Source organism: Patagioenas fasciata, chromosome 5 (genome assembly GCF_037038585.1).
Source record: "Patagioenas fasciata isolate bPatFas1 chromosome 5, bPatFas1.hap1, whole genome shotgun sequence".
In the NCBI taxonomy this organism is placed as follows: Eukaryota; Metazoa; Chordata; class Aves; order Columbiformes; family Columbidae; genus Patagioenas; species Patagioenas fasciata.
This window is the reverse complement of record NC_092524.1, coordinates 1826544-1842765: the sequence shown is the minus strand read 5'-3', so window position 1 is coordinate 1842765 and position 16222 is coordinate 1826544. Positions and strand designations below refer to the sequence as shown.

Genomic DNA, 16222 nt, shown 5'->3' with positions numbered 1-16222 from the left:
GGGGTGCAGTGGGGGCTGAGCCCCCCGGTTTTCTGTCCCCGTGCTGGGGAGGCAGCTGCCAGCTCAAAGGGCTTCAAACGAGCGTAGACGTGACGCAGAAAACCACAGAGGGAGGAAAAACAGCCTGTTCCTGCCCGCCCCCCCCCTCACCCGAGCCGGGGAGCAGAGGCGGCCGTGCCCCCGCCAGCGCCGGGACGGACGGACGGACAGACGGCCGCTTGTGCCCATGGCCGCCTGCCCGCCCGCCCTGAGCCTCCTGCTGGCCCTGGGGCTGTGGGGTGAGTATGTTGGGGGCTCTGAGGGGTGGGAGGTCCCAGGGCCGCGCTCAGGGGGGACCCAGTCCCACCACACCCTGCGGATCCCTGAAATCCCATGGCGAACCCCCCCTGCTGCTGGGAATGTTTCGGGGGGCTCAGCCCTGTGCCCTTGGCCGTGGACGCAGCAGCGTGTCCAGCTCAGTGCCGGGGGTCCTGTGTGCCCACCCCCAGTTTTGGGGGTCCCTGAGATGCTCGTGATGCCCCAGGAGTGATTCTCAGGTGTGGGGGGGGCACCCGCTGTCCCCCTGTCCTTGTCCCCTCGATCCTCATGGCACCACGCCGGCTCGCCGAGGTGACGGTGGCACCATCCAGGGCTGCTTGGCCATGTCTTCTCCCGGTAACGATGCTGGTTAGTTAGCGGTAATTAGCTGGTGGCCTTGTCTGTTTTTCCTTCAGCCATAGTGATCACCGGCAGAGGGGTGGGCGGGCAGCGCTGTGGTCAGTCACATGTGGTCATTCATAATTATTAATTTTAATTAAAGGTGTGAGGAGGAGGAGTGAGAGCAAATCCACTAAGGAAGCCAGAAAATGCTCTTTTCTCGCAAAAAAAAACCAACCCAGCCTTGTCCTCTGGCCCCTGCGGACACACAGCCAGCTCGGGGCTCTGTCCCCAACGCCGAGCTTTGGGGACACAACTGTCCCCCAATGTCACAGAGCGCGGCATGTCCAGGGACAACCAGCAGCATGTCTGCCCTGGCCTGAGCCCCAGAATTGCCCTTTTTCCCCCCAAATAACCAGCGACAGACCAAGGGCCGGGAGCTGCTGCCCCAGCCCGGGGGGACTGACGCTTTGTCCCCCTCTCTCTTGCAGTTGTCCCCAGAGGAGCCACCCTGAGCCCTGGAGGTGAGTCTGGGGGGGAGCAGCACCTTGGGGAACCCCCAGCGGCTTCGTTAACAGCTCCTTGGCCACAGCTTCATTCCTGTGGTGGCTGCCGGGGTGGAAATATCGCACAAAGGGAAGGAAAGCCCCGAACTCCCATGTTTTTCCCCCAGAACCCAGCCTGCGTCTGGCCGGCGGCGGCTGCCGCTGCACCGGGCTGCTACAGGCACAGCTGGAGGGCCGGTGGAGCCGCGTGTGCCGGGACGGCGTGAGCGAAGCCAGGGCCAGGAGCATCTGCCAGCAGCTGGACTGCGGCCCCCCTGTCCCCGGGCCCCCCCAGCTCACGGTCACCGGTGGGAAGGAGCCGACACGCGCCTGGACGCCGCGGTGTTTCGGGCCAGCGGACACGCTGGCGCGGTGCCGGTGGGTGCCGGCGAACTGCACGGAGCACGCTGTCCTCGTGTGTAGCGGTGAGAAAGGACCCCCCCACCACACCCCCACACCCCCACGGACCAACCACCCCAAGCTGGCCCCGTCCTTTTGTTCTAGAGCCGGTGAAAACCACCCCCGAGCCCCCGCCGGCACCGCCGACCACCACCCCGGAGCCCACGGGTAAGAGCCCCATCCCTGCGGCAACGGCTGAACTGGGGGGCACACACAAAACAAGCTGCCCCCCAGCCTTGCCAGATGGCCTGGTGTCATTAATAGTGTTTGCGGCATCAATTAAGCTTCGGATGCGGCGGGCTCGCGGACTTTCTGCTCAATAACAGAGAGAAAAGTCATCCCGGTTTGTAACGAGATGATGTTATGATTTTTCTCCCCCCTGTCCCTTGGCAGGACCCCCCCGGCTGTGGCTGGTGGACGGGGACATCGGCTGCTCGGGCTTCGTGGAGCTGCACAGACAGGGGCTTTGGGGGGCTGTGGCGGCCACCCAGGGGTTGTCACCGGCGCTGGCCACCCGCCTTTGCCACACCGTCGGCTGCGGCGCCGCCATCGATGGCCACGGCCACCCCACGCCAGAGCGGGGAAGCCACTTGCCGGTGCGGTGGGAGGTGGTGGAGCCCTGCGAGAGCAGTTCGGTCCTCGACTGCTTCAACAGGACCAGCGCCCAGCAGGGAAATCCTCCGGCCTTCATCGTCTGCTCGGGTGAGAGCTCTTCCTCGGACCCTTGGCCCGGCTGGTGGCCCAAGCCCTGAGCAGGGTGACAGTTGTGTCCCCAACCACCCCACGCACCCCATCCTCCTTCTCTTCCTCTCCTGCGTGCAAAGACAAAACAGAAAACGTCCCCAGCGTGCTGGCTTCCCGGCAGCGGCACCCGTGGCTTTGAACACATCCGCGCTGCAGAGTAGGAAAAGCTGGGCAGTGCACGGCAAGCGCCGTGTCAGCTCCCCAAAAATCAACATGGGCGTGCGGGGTGTCCTGGCAGGGCCCAGCACCCTGCTTGTCTGCGTCTCTTGGATGCTTGACATGAGCATCCCTTGCCCTGAGCTTCTCTGTGCTACAAGAATTGCCCTGTCCCGAGTGTCCCCTATCCCAGAGCATCCCCCCTCCCCAAGCATCACCCCTCCCCAGGCATCCCCCATCCCGGAGCATCCTCCTGTCCCAGGGATCATTCTATGGAGCATCCTCCTATGGAGTTTCCCCCATCCCTGAGCATCCCCCACCCCCAAACATCCCCCATTCCCAAACATCCCCCATCCCCAAACATCCCCCTGTCCCCAAGCACCTCCATTCTCTGAGCACCCCCTTTCCCTGAGCACCCCCTTTCCCTGAGCATCCCCCATCCCTGAGCATCCTCTATCCCCGATCATCCCCCCACCCTGAACATCTCCCCACGGAGCATCTTGGCGCCATGGCACGAAGACCCAAACCACAGGGTGAGGAGCCGGTTTGCCGCAGGTTCCGCCATCTGCCTGAGCTCAGAGCCCTCCCGCGGGATTCGGGGGTTCGGCACCGGGCAGCTGGCAGAGCCGCCCTCCCCGCCGCATCCCCCGTGGGGACAGCACAAAGCTCCTCAACGCGTGGCGCTGGTACGGTCCCCGTGGCACAAGGGACACCGTGAGCATCCCAGTGCCACAAAGGACCGTGCGATGCAGGATGCCGATCTGCGATGTCCCCCCATGAGTCTGACCCTCTCTGTCCCCCAGGCTCCCGTCCCCAGGCCCTGCGGAGGCTGGCGAGTGGCCCCACGCCCTGCGAAGGGGACATTGAGGTCTTCGCCGAGGGACAGTGGCGGGTGCTGTGTGACAACAGGGCACGGCGAGCCGAGTGGAGCCGGCAGCTGTGCCGGGAGCTGCGGTGCGGGAACCTCTCCTCCAGCGCCGAAATCCAGGACCCCCCCTCCACGGGTGTCACCTGCCGTGTCCCCACCCTGCACCTCTGTCACGACAAACTCGGGGTCCCCCAGACCTGCTCCCGGACCAGGGTCACGTGTAAGTCACTGTGCTGGGTGTAAGACTTTTTGGGGCTCTCTGCAACCCCTCGAGCTGGGTGGTGGCTGCTCAGGCTCCCAGCCTGGGGACAAGGGGTTCACCCGGTGACACTCGTCCTGTCCCCAGGCCAGGACTCGAAGCCGCAGCCCCCCGGGCCAGCGGCCGGCACCATCGTGAGCATCTGCCTGGCCCTGCTGCTCTTCGCCATCCTCTTCCTCATCTGCGGCCCCCCCGCCTACAGGAGGCTGATGAAGAGAAGTAGGTGCCGAGCTCTGGAGCTGCTTCTCCTCGTCTTCCTCCTCCTCTTCTTCCTCCTGCTCTGCCATAGCCACATTCCCTGCATCCATCCCTGCTGCGCCCCCCCATCTCTTCGGGGGGAACACATGCTGCTCAGTGTGACAGATCCCCCCGCCCTGTTGTCCTTGAGCCTGCCTTGTTGTCCGTCCCTAAGCCTGCCCCGTTGTTCCCAACCCTGCCCCATTGTCCCCACGCCTGCCCCACACGCTGTTGGCACAAAGAAGGGGATGCTGCGAGGGGGGATTAGGCACCGAGCAGGCACAAAAGAGCAGCTGGAGGGGCTTGGAGGGGGGGGATTATCGGGTGGGGGAGATTATTTGGGATGACATATGGGGTCGGCGGGGGGGACACATCCTCGGTGAGACACCCCCCTGCTTGTCGTCCCCCGCTCCTTTGTCTTCCAGTCTCCAAAAAGAAGCAGCGCCAGTGGATCGGCCCCACAGGACTCAACCAGACGGGTGAGGAGAGTGTGGGGTGACCCCCCGCCCAACACAGGGCTGGATTTTTGGGGTGGGGGGGCGCTCACCCCCCAGCAGGCAAAGGTGTGAGCGGGTTGGTCCCCAGTCCCGCTTCTCGCTTCCTGCCACCGCGTTGACTCAGCGTCGCGATATTAACTCACCGTCGCGATATTAACTCACCTGGGAGCACCGAGCCCCGTCTCGGGGTGCGGGAGCAGCTCCCACTTTTACTCAGCGCCCCCCCCGGGCAGTGTGGTGGGGCACATCACCCCAAAGCTCTTGCTGCAGCCCCAAAATCCTCATTTTTCTCCATCTCTTCCAGTCTCCTTCCACCGCAACAGCACGGCCACCCCACGGGCGCAGGGGCAGCGGGCGCAGCGGGGGGACAACGACTACGCGCAGCCCCCCCAGAAGAGCTCCCAGCTCTCGGCGTACCCGGGTAAGGCGCAGGACACCGGGAATGTCCCCTCTGTCCCCAAAACCCGATGGGGGACAAACTGCCCCGGCGAGAGCATCACAGCGAGACGTTGCCAACGCCGGGGCGGGGGTGACCCCCCCAGTCCCCCAAAAAACAAGCCGTATCCCCCCAGCCCTGGAAGGTGCTTGCAGAGCGTCCATCCCCCTGGACAACTCCTCCGACAGCGACTACGACCTGCACTCCACCCGCAGACTGTGACCCCCCAAAACTGAGAGAGCCGGGACCCCCTTGTCCCCCTCCCCACCACCCAGCACCGTCCCAGGCTGCTGCAATTGCTGAATTAGCGGCTTTTCTTGCATGTTATTTTTGCAAGCCACCTCGTTTCCGTCGCCAGGCCCCTTCCCGCCCTGCAGGCAGCCCAAAAAAGGTACATTTTGAGCAACTTGGACGTTTTGAGCAGTTTAATCTCACGGAAGACGTCCCTGCCCGTGGCGGGGGGGGGAACAAGGTGATTTTTGAAGGTTCCTTTCCAACCCAAACCCTCCCGTGATTCTGCGCAACGAACTGAACAAAACTGACAAGAAGAAATGACAGAAATCTGCGCTGCTCACCTCGGAATAAACCCACCCGCGACCCCCCCAGTGTGACGGGGAACCTCCGGGACCCCTAAACCTGCCTGTGCTCCCCCGTACCAGCACCCAAAAAACCTTCCTCCTGTTTTTTTCTTGCAGCGTGTGAGGTGGGAGATGTTTTAAGCTATTTGTGTAATGGGAGCGGCAGCGGCGTGGCAGGAGGGTTGGTATCCGCACGGAGAGCGGAGCAGTGCGGCCGTTCCGAGGGCGTTTGCCTGTTTTTCCCCCTCTGAAAATCGGATAAACCACGTTCCTCGTCCTACCCGGGCCGCGCTGAAAGCGAAATCGGGTGCTTCTGGGTGATAATCGGGGTGCTGAGCTTCACAGAATGACTGCGACGTGTCTACGTGGGACGGAACGAGATTCGGAGAGACGTGAAGAAGCAAAGTGAGGATGCGAGGAGCGCGGAGTGGGTAGAATACTGAGAAAAAAGTCCTGAGATATTTAATAAGCAATAACTGTTGTAATAAAACTGATGTTTTTCTAGTAATTACGTCTTGTTCTCTTCCTTCTAACGCTCCCAGTTCCATTCCTTAGACCATTTACTTCCATCCAGGGAGGGAAAACGCATGACGGTGCCAGAGAGACGAGCTGATACACAAGAGCCGCACACAAATGGGCCCCTTAGGAAAGACGAAAACCAGCAGGAAGGATGAGCTGGAAGGATGAGCTGGTCCTGCAAGAGGGGGAAAGGTTTTATTGACAAAAACCAAAAGGAATTTAGTGTCAAGACGCCAGGACGGCATAAAAAGATCAATAGAAGGCGCCGTTTCCGAAAGCAACCACTGCCGTGACCTCGCGTGCAATTCATCAAGTTTTATTACTGTAATTAACCGCCGCTACGGAATCGTTCCCATCAAACCCCAGAAGCATTTGCCTTGTCCTAGTCCATTAGTAAATCTTTCCTTATAAATAACTTACGGAGATACAGGCAGGATTTGTAGGATAAAGTGCTGAGCAAAGCAAACCCCGTCTCTATTAACGTTAATTTGTCGCTCCTTCCGTTATCTAGTGTTTCCTGAGAAGGGGGAAGGCCGGAGCCCCCAGCACCCCAAAAAATAAATCACCAGACGTGCCCCCAGAGCAGCAGCAGCCCAAGACGTCGTGCCAGCCCAGTTTACTTCAAATAAACCCGAAATATCCACGTGTGTAACTCCGGGGAGTTACCAAACCCTCGGTGAGCTCCGTGCTGGAAAGAAGCAGCAGCAGAAAGGTTTTTGTATCCCCGGTGAGCTGGGAGCACCTGAATCCTGAAGATTTGGGGGGAAAACCCTCTGTTTTGGAGCACGCTGGGACTCACGGTGCAGGCAGAGCTTGCAGACAGCCAGGAACAGCTCAGATGCAGAAATCTCAGGGCTGTGCTCAGCCGAAGGGTTTGAATCACCCACACGCTGGGCCGGCTCTGCCTCCGGCTTCCAGGAAAGTCCTCGGGAAGCAGCGAGTTCTGATTTTGCGTCAGAAATATCACCCAGAGATTCTCCTCGTGTCTTCTGAACGGCTGCGAGAAGGCTCAGAACGACGCTAACAGCGTTTGTTGCCCGCACGGCGAACGCCGCCGCTCGCCCGTGCAAATGAGGGGGCTGCAATTAGCGCCCGTTGTGACCTCGATGAGCTGATTTGGAAGCCAACGTTTCAAACCCATCAGCCTCCAATTTAAATTGAACCTAAAGAGTCTCAGCTTGCCAGGGCAGCATCGTCCTGCCCCAAGCCCCTATGCTTCTGGATTGAGAAATGACGCTCTGGGCTTGCTCTTCTTCCTCAGTCCACAAAAAATGAGGGGGGAAGAAGAAAAAATGCCCCCCAGGAGTCTGGATTTAGTAGCCAGGCCAAGCAGGACGCTGGGGATTCGGGGGTGGGGGGTACCCGAAGGGTGGGGGTGCTCCCGGAGGGTAGGGGGGCTGCGGGGGGAGAGGGAAAGCGGGGAGAGGGGGCTGGGTGGGGTAGGGGCACGCGGGTCTCCCTGCCGGGGGGGGGATGTAGGGGGGAAATCCGGGTCTGGGTGGGGGAGGAGAGGGCTGCGAGGCAGCAAATGGGGGGGGCTGAGGTGGGGCCCGGGATGGAGACCAGGAATAAGCTGGAGTTGGAGCAGAACCCCCTGACGGGGGGTGGGGATACCCCGGCACGGCGTCGGGAGGTTGGTAGGGAAAGGGGGGCTGGGGGGGGGCAGTGTGTCCCCCCGGGAGCGGGGAGGCGGAGAAAGGAGCGGGAGGGAGAGCTCCGTGCGCCGTGGGGCCGAGAGGCGCGTTTGGGGCTGGGCTGTAGGGCAGGGGGAAGGATGGAGCCCCCGGAGGGAAGGGTTGTGGTTTGGGGGGGTCGGTGGGTACGTGAGGAGGCGGCTGAGGGTCCCCTCCGGCTTCCCGTGACGTTTCCAGCTTCCTCAGGATCTCCTGCAGCTTTTCCACCCTCACCCGGCGCAAATGGGACAGTTTCCTCATGACGGAAAACTGTTCGAGAAACGTCTCCAGGGGCACTTCGCCCTCCAGGAACTTCTCAGCCATTTTCTGGAAGAAAAGAAAGATTTTGGGGTTCAGCGCCGCGTCAAGCCCGGCTCAGGATTTACGTCTGTCCCACACGACCACGGCACCGCACGCAAACAAACAAAGCAGAATCCTTTCTTTTGTTTTTTTGAGAAATAACACCAAACTACAAAGAGATAATCCTCAATTTAAGGGATTAAGCTTGGGAGCGTAACTACAAGCCTTTTCGGACTAATTAGCTGACTTGCTAATGGATTTAAAGCTGAAGCTCACCTCAGACTCCTCTTCGATTTTCTGGCTTTCCACCTGCAGGAGATCCAGCAAGGTCTGAGGATGCATCGCCACGGCGAATTTCTCTGGGGAAACAAAAGAAAGCAGCAGAATGGAACATTAAACACAAAATGGGAAAATCAGGAGCGCAGAGCCCTGCAGCCCACACAGGAACGTCTTGGAAACTCTTGATGTGAGGAGAAAATTTGAAGAGGGAAGAACTTTAGTCACTGCTGCACTAGAAAGGTTTTTTCCTGGGACAATGTCTTCATTTTTCCAACAGAGTTGGACCAGGAAACAGGAAGACAGAGATTTTTATAGGCAGCAGAGTCCTTTCTGCCACCACCCCAAAGGGTTTTTCCACTCGGGCAGAAGTAAAAGGGAAGGACGTTGCGTTAAACTCCCCCGTGACGTCAGGTTGCCCAACGCTCACCCAGTTTGGCTTTCTGCTCCTTGCAGCGCTCGGCCAGCTGCTGCAGCTCCTCGTATTTACTGGAGAGGTCGGTCCGACCCGTCTCCAGCGGCGCCTGGAACTTCAGGTTCTGCTCGGCCAAGCTGCGGTTGGAGGCCAGGGCCATCTCGCGCTCCAGCTGCAGCTCCTGGACCTGTGGGGAGGTGACAATGAGCACCAGCGAGGTGACAAAAGCCCCGGGGAGCGTCGCGATGTCCCCACGTACCTCCTGCGACTCCAGGGCCAGGCGCTCGATCTCCTCGGCGTTTTCCTGCAGCTCCCGCAGCTCCTCCACCGTCCGGTTCCTCAGCGTGTCCATCCTGTCCCGAGGAGCCACGCACACCTACGACGGGGAAATAAACTCAAATAAAGCCGAGGTTTATAAAGCCCAACTGCAAACAGGCAATAATCCTATTAAGGATTTAAAACTAGACTGCTTGAAACACAGAGATTCTCCCTCTGCTCTAAAGAAACAGTGAGACCAAGAAGGAAAACACAACATTTCCACTCATTCTTGCTTTGGCAACTGATTTTTTTTCCTTTTCACAGCATTTTTGGAAGGATTTCTCATGTGTACTAGGTGGTTTTGTCACAGAAACACCTACTCACAGCCACTCGATGTCATCCTGACTCTCCCTTCACTGTCCTGTTCCACGTTCCCGCTCTGCTGAGCAAACCTCACACATCTACTCACGTTCAACTGTCCTCATGGTCACCGGTGGGACCGTCGTCCCCTCCCGTGTGTCCCCAAACCTCGTCACCTCCTTTGTTCCTCAGCTCCCATCTCTTAGTTGCGTTTGATTCCTATGTATTTCCCTTTCTAGCCACACTGTGTCCACTATTTCCCTCAGCTATCACTTAGAAAACATCAAGTGATGGCATTAATGTGAATTTGATGTAATAGTTGTGATTCGAAAAATCAGTTAAATATTACTAAAATCAGTGAAATAACGGATTTTTCTGCACTGCCCATGACTTATTCCAAATAACCCGGGCTGTCTGTTAATATTTATCAAATATCACACATTGATGCCCAGGGTTCTAAGAGATGGGATGCAATCATGTGGGGGGAGAAAGGGCAATAATAATAATATGCTAAAAAAATAGGTGAGAAACACGAGAGGGGTGAACTCTGTGGAGAGGGAAAGGGACGTACCCAGTGGGTGATGGGGATTTCGGCAGCGTTTGAATCGCTTGTGGCTCTTCTACCTCCGCCCCGGGCGAAACATCTCGAGGGTCTTGTGCTCAGAAGGTCCCGTCAGTCTCTGTACGAACACAGAACGACACAGGAACATTCAGAGTTACCCAGTTGCTTCTCCCAGGATCCAGCTGAGCGTGTCTGACTAAAAACCACCTAAAAAGCGGGAAATTAGGTCCCTTGTTACACAGGTGCGTAGATAATTTCAGCGCTCTGCAAGGAAAAATAGTTATTTTCTTTAAGTCCCTTTTCGCACAATAACGTTGAGTTTTAACCTATTTATCAACCCCTTTATGAACAAATTGTCCTTAATCAGACCATAAGCTCCCTACACATCCTACCTGTGTCATGCCCTAATGCACCATCCCTTATAATTGACTCTTAACTAGAGTTTTGTGCTTTCCTGGAAGAATTGTCTTATTCTGCTTAGTTATTTTGTGTTATTATTGATATTATTCATAGAAGATACCCCAGTATGTCCTGAGATTGAGCACTGTAAGCAACAGATTTGTCACATTCACCTGTCAGTTATGGGTGGGTTTTTTTGTTATTAACGAGGGTCACAAAGGGTATGGTTTTCATAATAAACTTGTGAACTAAGTAAAAAAATATTAAGAAAATTAAATTAAACATTATTCCCTGAAAATAAAACTGTTTCAGAAGAAATATGAGGCCTTGGTACTTAATTTTAAAAATGTTCTTTAAGTTTCTATGATTGTTTGATGCTGCCCTTATCCACAGTCATGCCAAACAAAGCTACAGCTAAATGGAAAGTTAAATGCATTCACTAGGTGTTAATGTCCACATCTTATTATCTGCAGCCTCTTAGAGAAAGCAAAAGTTACTACAAATATCCCCGTGCCAGAAAGTGGTGTCTTGACCAACAATGTTGCTCAGTGTGCGATGAACTGGCTCATCCTAAAGCAGTCACAGCTATTGGTGACAAGAGGTTTTGTATTTGAATCAACATGGCTTTTGGTCTGTGCAAAACCAAGTTTGAACGTTAAATGTTTCATAATGCTTTAGACTTACTGTTGCGCCTGCCATTCGCTTTGGTTCAAGAAGGAAAAGGAAAAATGATTAACAGTGGCAAGTGGGGAGCTCGATCCCCATCGCTGTGCGGGGGTGGGAGAGTGGGGAGGGTCTGTGGGAAGCGCCCAAAATGAGCCCAGGAGGGGGACACAAAGACCCGGGTACCGGGCAGGGGCTCCAGCCTCACGGATCCCGGCAGTTTTAGCGGCGTTTCGGTAAAACGAGGTGACACTTGGTCCCTTTGAGGGGCCCCCGCGCCTCGTTAAGGCCCCACCAGGGAATCCCCCCGGACCGTCACCCCTTCGGTGCTGTGTCCCCGTTTGGGGACATGCCCCAAAGCCCCGGGGGTGCCCACCCAAAGCCGGTCCCACCCCACCGGGACACGGCAGAGGCTGCTCTGCCACCGCCAGGCCCATCTTAGGGGAGCGGGGAACGGCAACCGAGAGGCGGCGGCCCGCGGGACGAGGCCTGGCCTGGCTGAGCGCCCCCCCCGCCCCGCGGAGATGCCGGCGAGTAGCGGCTGCAACCGCCCAACGGAGGGGTCCTGAGCACCAGGGTAAGCGACGGGACGTGTCCGCCCCCCGTGTGGAGACACCAGGAGCCTCACCGACCCCGCTCGCGACTCACCGCCGCACAGCCGGTACCTCTTTCCGCCACGCACTTCCGGCTTCCGGCGCGGGAGAGGAAGTGGGAGGTACCACGCGAAGTTGGGGCGGGGGGGTAGACGCGGCGCCCCCCGTAGGGCGGGAGGAGAAGGCGGGTGGTACGTTCCGCCGCCGCCATCTTGTGGCGGTGTGGCCGTGTTTGATAAATATCATGGTTTTTTTTTTTTTTTTTTAAATAAATATAAGTACTTTCGTGCTGGTGTAACTCTCTTCGAGCTTTGGCCTCCTGGAGCCTTCACATCATCGAATCGTTTTGGGTGCAAAAGACCATTAAGATGGAGTCCAACTAACCCAACACTGCCAAGCCCAGCACCAAACCGTGTCCCTAAGCACCGCACCTGCAAAGAATAAATTCAAACACAGCTTAGTTCATCCTCTCCTCAATCCTGGCATTTTATACAAATTGTTAATTAACTCTTCTCCAGCCCTTTGGCAGCTTCTCTTCAAAATACTGATCTCTTTGGGAAGCACCTTTTTGCACAATAACATTGAGTTTTAACCCATTTATCAACCCCTTTATGAACATATTGTCCTTGATCAGACCATAAGCTCCCTACACATCCTACCTGTGTCATACCCTAGCACACCATCCCTTATAATTGACTCTAATTACAGTTTTGTGCCTTCCTGGAAGAATTGTCTTGTTCTGCTTAGTTATTTTGTGTTATTATTGATATTATTCATAGAAAACACCTGAGTACGTGCTGAGCTCAAGCACTGCAAGCAAGAGATTTGTCACCTTAATACGTCACCACAGGGACATCCAAAAGCTGACGGGACGTCCCCCTGGTCGCCCGTTGTGGTTTGGAGCCGCCGTGCTGGTTTTAATACATTGATTTCAAGTCTCCCCGCAAACACTGAGCAGCAGCCGCTTGTCTTTCACCACGAAATAAATAACTTACGCTTTTTCTATGGATAAACAACGTTTAATCCAACTCCTTAGTTGTATTCTTTAAACACGTGCTCATTAGAGCATAAGCAAAACAGCGCTGGGTGCGCGGGGGATTCGCTCCGCCCAACACGCACACTTTTAACAATAAGAAGTGTGCTTAAATACAGTAAGGTATTACATATTAATAATGACCCCAGGAACGCCTATACATATTCATGAAGTGAGTCTCAGATCACCATTTCCATATTCCCCTCCTTGCCCCTCCGCTGTTCGCCTGCGCAGCATCACTTGGTGAATTTGAGGAAGGGTCTGTAGGGGTCTTTGGATGAAGGCTCCTTCAGCTTCATCACAGTGCACTTTTTACCTTTGGCTCATTATGAAGAACTGGCTGGAACCCAAGCTACCAAACCAACTGAAACCAGACCGGCGCCCCCTTTTTGCTGTAAATCTTGGCTGTCTTGTCTCCTCAAGGTTGCAGCTGGTGCTGTAAAACTTCTTATCTCGGCATTTAATGAAGTCCTGCTTTTTTTAGCACGATTGGTTACATACAGCTCTAAACTAGATATTAATTATGTGGTTTAAAATGTTAGCTTGTTAGTAGGCCCTTATTATATAGTTGCTTAACCCTTAAAACATTAGTTCCCTCTATCAATATAACTTCCTAAACAAGTTTCATAACTTTTTACATAGAACTTAACCACCTTTTTCCCTTTTCCAAGTTCAGAGCCCGTGCCTCATTTGGTTATATCTGTAAACATTAAACATCTTAGCACGCATCACAACTGCATTTTTCACACCCAGCTCCTTCCAAAAGGCGTAAAACCGTCGAGCCGCAAAGATGGGGCGAGATTAATCACCACATGCGGGTTACAACAGATCCTAGCGTTGTGTCCGGGCAGCTGCTTGAAATTCAAGCGTAACGGGTTTGCGGTTGGATTTACGGGGAGATTTGAAGCAATTTGTGCCTTGTTGTGACCTCGTCAGCACCAGGGCCTCCCACACAGGCAGCCGGCTCCTGCATCTTGTGGGTTTTTGGAGGTCTAAGAGCAACAAAAGCCGCTGCAAAGCCACGTTGTTCCCTGCAGGTCGTGGCGTGGAGAGTAGCAGCTGGTGTTAGAAACACTCAAACGCCTCTTGTTTCGGGGGATTTGGAGCTGGGTCAGCTGTAATCCTGGTAAATCCAGCCCTGGGAGAAATGAAAATGAAATTGGAACTTGCTTGATGGGTAAAGGGATGGAGGCAAAGTGAGCGTGGAGGGGGAAGTGGCAGAGGTGGACGTGGGGACGAGAGCTGATGGAAGTGCAGGAGAAAGAGACACCAAGGCAGTATGCACAGACCTCAGAAATGTGCCAAAAACTAATATAGCGACATTTTATTCCAGGTGGCATCACCAGAACCAAGAGATAAAAGCCAATCCCACTTGAATACCTGCGTTAGCTCTTCCTCGCATGAAAACGGAAAGTTCCCAAGCATCACGAGAGAGAAGCAGCTCAAATCCTATCGCCACCTTTCCACCTGTCCTTCCGCATTCCCGCAGACACGAGGAGGGTTCAGGGTTGTGTTAGGATGGGAAAAAGCTCTGTGTTGCGGGATGGGACACGCTGGAGGTGCTGAGCGGGGAGAGGAAGGTGATGGAGGCTGGACAAGGTCACCCAGGTGTCCCCAAAGAGCCACGTCCCGGGGAAAAGCGCCTCTTGTCCCTGCCCAGACTGCACCACGTGAGGCCACTTGAGCCTTGTATAATAAATATGAGTCATGCAAATCCTAATAGGCAGCTTATGGTCCCCATCAAGGGCGATTTGTTCATAGCGGGGTTGATAACCGGGTCAAAACTCAATGTTACTGCAAGAAAAAGGGGCTTGACTTTCCAAAGAGATTGGTATTTTGAAGAGAAGCTGCAGGCACGCAAGGGCTGGAGCACAGTTAATTAGTAATTTATGTTGAACTGAGAGGACTGAGTAGAGGAGAAATGAAGTTTTGTTCAAATTTATTCTTTGCAGACGAGGTTCCTGGGAACAGTGTTGGGTTAACAGTTGGACTCAATCTTTAAGGTCTTTTCCAACCAAAACTTTTCTATGATTCTATGAAAGATTAAGCAGAAAAGTATCCAGTTAAATGATATAAGTGTTACTCAGCAAATAAAAAATGCAATAAATGGGTATTTTCTGGTTAATGCTCAAGGTTTTGCTCTTTATCTGTTTACCAACATCCTTAATTTGTCTAAGAGATGGTTTCAGCTGGTCACTGCGATACATCGCACAGGTGTTTTATCAGGTGAAAGACCGATATCCAATACACACCGTGAGCGAAAATGCCTGAAAATGAGGGAGTCAAATCACTCCAGGCACCAAATTTTGAGCATAGACACCAAGTGAGCTGTTCTGGACCAACAAAACACTCGTGGCTTGGGACAAAACCAGCAGAAAGGAGTACAATTATTTCGGTAGGAGCACTGAGCTGCAGAACCAGGTTCTGAAGCAGCTTCAAGTCTTAATACCTTGAGAAAAATTAAACTGGGGTGAAATGGAAGCTTCCAGAGCTCGCTATGGATGCAGGGGCTCGTTAGTGCCGCTGACGAGGTTTGCGGCTCCTCCACATCCCGAGGGGGGGTAGAGGCCACAGGGCCGATTAACACACGACCAGCAAAAGGTTAAAAAAAACCCTCCTGGTGTGCAAATTTAATCTGGGCAATCCCGATCCTTTGTCAAATTTCGCCTTTTGTTTATTATCTGGCCAAGTTCATTTGTGGTGAACGTTCCTTCCCAGCCCAGGAATCAAAGGAAATTTGGAGCGTTTCCCAAAACAAAAAATCAATAATGTAGGTTTTTTTTTTCTTTTAATGTTTGTTTTGCAGACAATGCCACCTGTGTTCCTCACCAGGGAGGATCCAGACAGAAGAGCCTTTTCTCGCAATCCCACCCATCTTCTTCTCCTCAGAAAACACCATTCCTTGTGGCTTTTCTCCGCGCCACGTCACCAATGTCCCCTGGCTCCCACAAACCAGCCACAACCAAACCAGCTCCTTCCCTGCGCTCGCCTGTTCTACGACAGGGAAGCTTTGTGGTCCGGCCGCTATCTGGGTAGAAAATAACCTTCACCACCAAAGGTGTTTGTCACCACCCACAGCAGGTCACGAGAGCTGGGCTGACCACCCCAAGGTCCTGCTCCACCAAAAATCCACCCACAACCTCAGCCTGCACCTCTGAGGGCTTTCTCGACAATGCAATTCAATGTTCCTACGCCAAATCTTGGGGGTTTGATACCTCGGAAGCCACCAGCCTCCATCTCCAAGGGCTTTCTTGATACTTTAATTCAATATTCTTACACCAAATCTTGGGGGTTTGACACCTTAGGATCCACCAGCCTCCATCTCCAAGGGCTTTCTTGATACTTTAATTCAATATTCTTACACCAAATCTTGGGGGTTTGACACCTTAGGATCCACCAGCCTCCATCTCCAATGTCTTCCTCAACAATTTAATTCAATATTCTTACACCAGATCTTGGGGGTTTGACACCTTAGGATCCGCCAGCCTCCATCTCCAATGGCTTTCTTGATAATTCAATATTCTTACACCAAATCTTGGGGGTTTGACAGCTCAGGAGCCACCAGCCTCCATCTCCAAGGGCTTTCTTGATAATTCAGTGTTCCTACATGAAATCTTGGGGGTTTGACACCTTAGGAGCCACCAGCCTCCATCTCCAATGTCTTCCTCAACAATTTAATTCAATATTCCTACACCAAATCTTGGGGGTTTGACACCTCAGGAGCCAACCCACACCTCCGAGTGCTTTCTCAATGGCTTAAATCAAATATTCTTATGGGGAATCGTTGGGTTTGACAGCTCAGGAGCCTCAGACCAG

The 16222-nt window shown here is 54.4% G+C and overlaps 2 protein-coding genes across 4 annotated transcripts; one reads left to right on the top strand and one right to left on the bottom strand.

Moving 5' to 3' along the window:
• The first annotated feature begins 164 nt into the window (after positions 1 to 164).
• Positions 165 to 5863, top strand: CD5 (CD5 molecule). The gene is made up of 10 exons (XM_065838963.2): positions 165 to 278; positions 1128 to 1160; positions 1310 to 1606; positions 1686 to 1748; positions 1974 to 2282; positions 3284 to 3568; positions 3695 to 3826; positions 4270 to 4323; positions 4646 to 4762; positions 4914 to 5863. The coding sequence occupies exons 1-10, from the start codon at positions 227 to 229 to the stop codon at positions 4997 to 4999; spliced, it is 1428 nt and encodes a 475-aa protein (XP_065695035.1). The 5' UTR covers positions 165 to 226; the 3' UTR covers positions 5000 to 5863.
• A 311-nt stretch (positions 5864 to 6174) lies between these two features.
• Positions 6175 to 11475, bottom strand: VPS37C (VPS37C subunit of ESCRT-I). Of its 3 annotated transcripts, none has more exons than XM_065838983.2 (6): positions 11429 to 11475; positions 9728 to 9836; positions 8798 to 8914; positions 8554 to 8725; positions 8124 to 8206; positions 6175 to 7874 (listed from the first exon to the last, which is right to left on the bottom strand). In XM_065838983.2, exons 3-6 carry the CDS (start codon positions 8888 to 8890, stop codon positions 7188 to 7190), a joined length of 1035 nt encoding a protein of 344 aa, XP_065695055.1. In that variant the 5' UTR covers positions 8891 to 8914; positions 9728 to 9836; positions 11429 to 11475; the 3' UTR covers positions 6175 to 7187. The 3 variants fall into 3 exon arrangements, with proteins under 3 accessions (XP_065695055.1, XP_071664843.1, XP_071664842.1); XM_071808742.1 differs by having other exon boundaries at positions 11446 to 11466; XM_071808741.1 differs by lacking the exon at positions 11429 to 11475 and adding an exon at positions 10802 to 11401.
• Positions 11476 to 16222: the final 4747 nt, after the last annotated feature.

Excerpts from the sequence above, each read along its gene's own strand:
- VPS37C (XM_065838983.2), bottom strand. The coding sequence starts at position 8,890 with ATGGACACGCTGAGGAACCGGACGGTGGAGGAGCTGCGGGAGCTGCAG. Across the intron at positions 8,207-8,553 it reads GGAGCAGAAAGCCAAACTGG|AGAAATTCGCCGTGGCGATG; the intron begins GTGAGCGTTGGG and ends TTGTTTCCCCAG. Across the intron at positions 7,875-8,123 it reads AAATCGAAGAGGAGTCTGAG|AAAATGGCTGAGAAGTTCCT; the intron begins GTGAGCTTCAGC and ends CTTTTCTTCCAG.
- CD5 (XM_065838963.2), top strand. The coding sequence starts at position 227 with ATGGCCGCCTGCCCGCCCGCCCTGAGCCTCCTGCTGGCCCTGGGGCTG. Across the intron at positions 1,161-1,309 it reads AGCCACCCTGAGCCCTGGAG|AACCCAGCCTGCGTCTGGCC; the intron begins GTGAGTCTGGGG and ends TTTTTCCCCCAG. Across the intron at positions 3,569-3,694 it reads CTCCCGGACCAGGGTCACGT|GCCAGGACTCGAAGCCGCAG; the intron begins GTAAGTCACTGT and ends TCCTGTCCCCAG.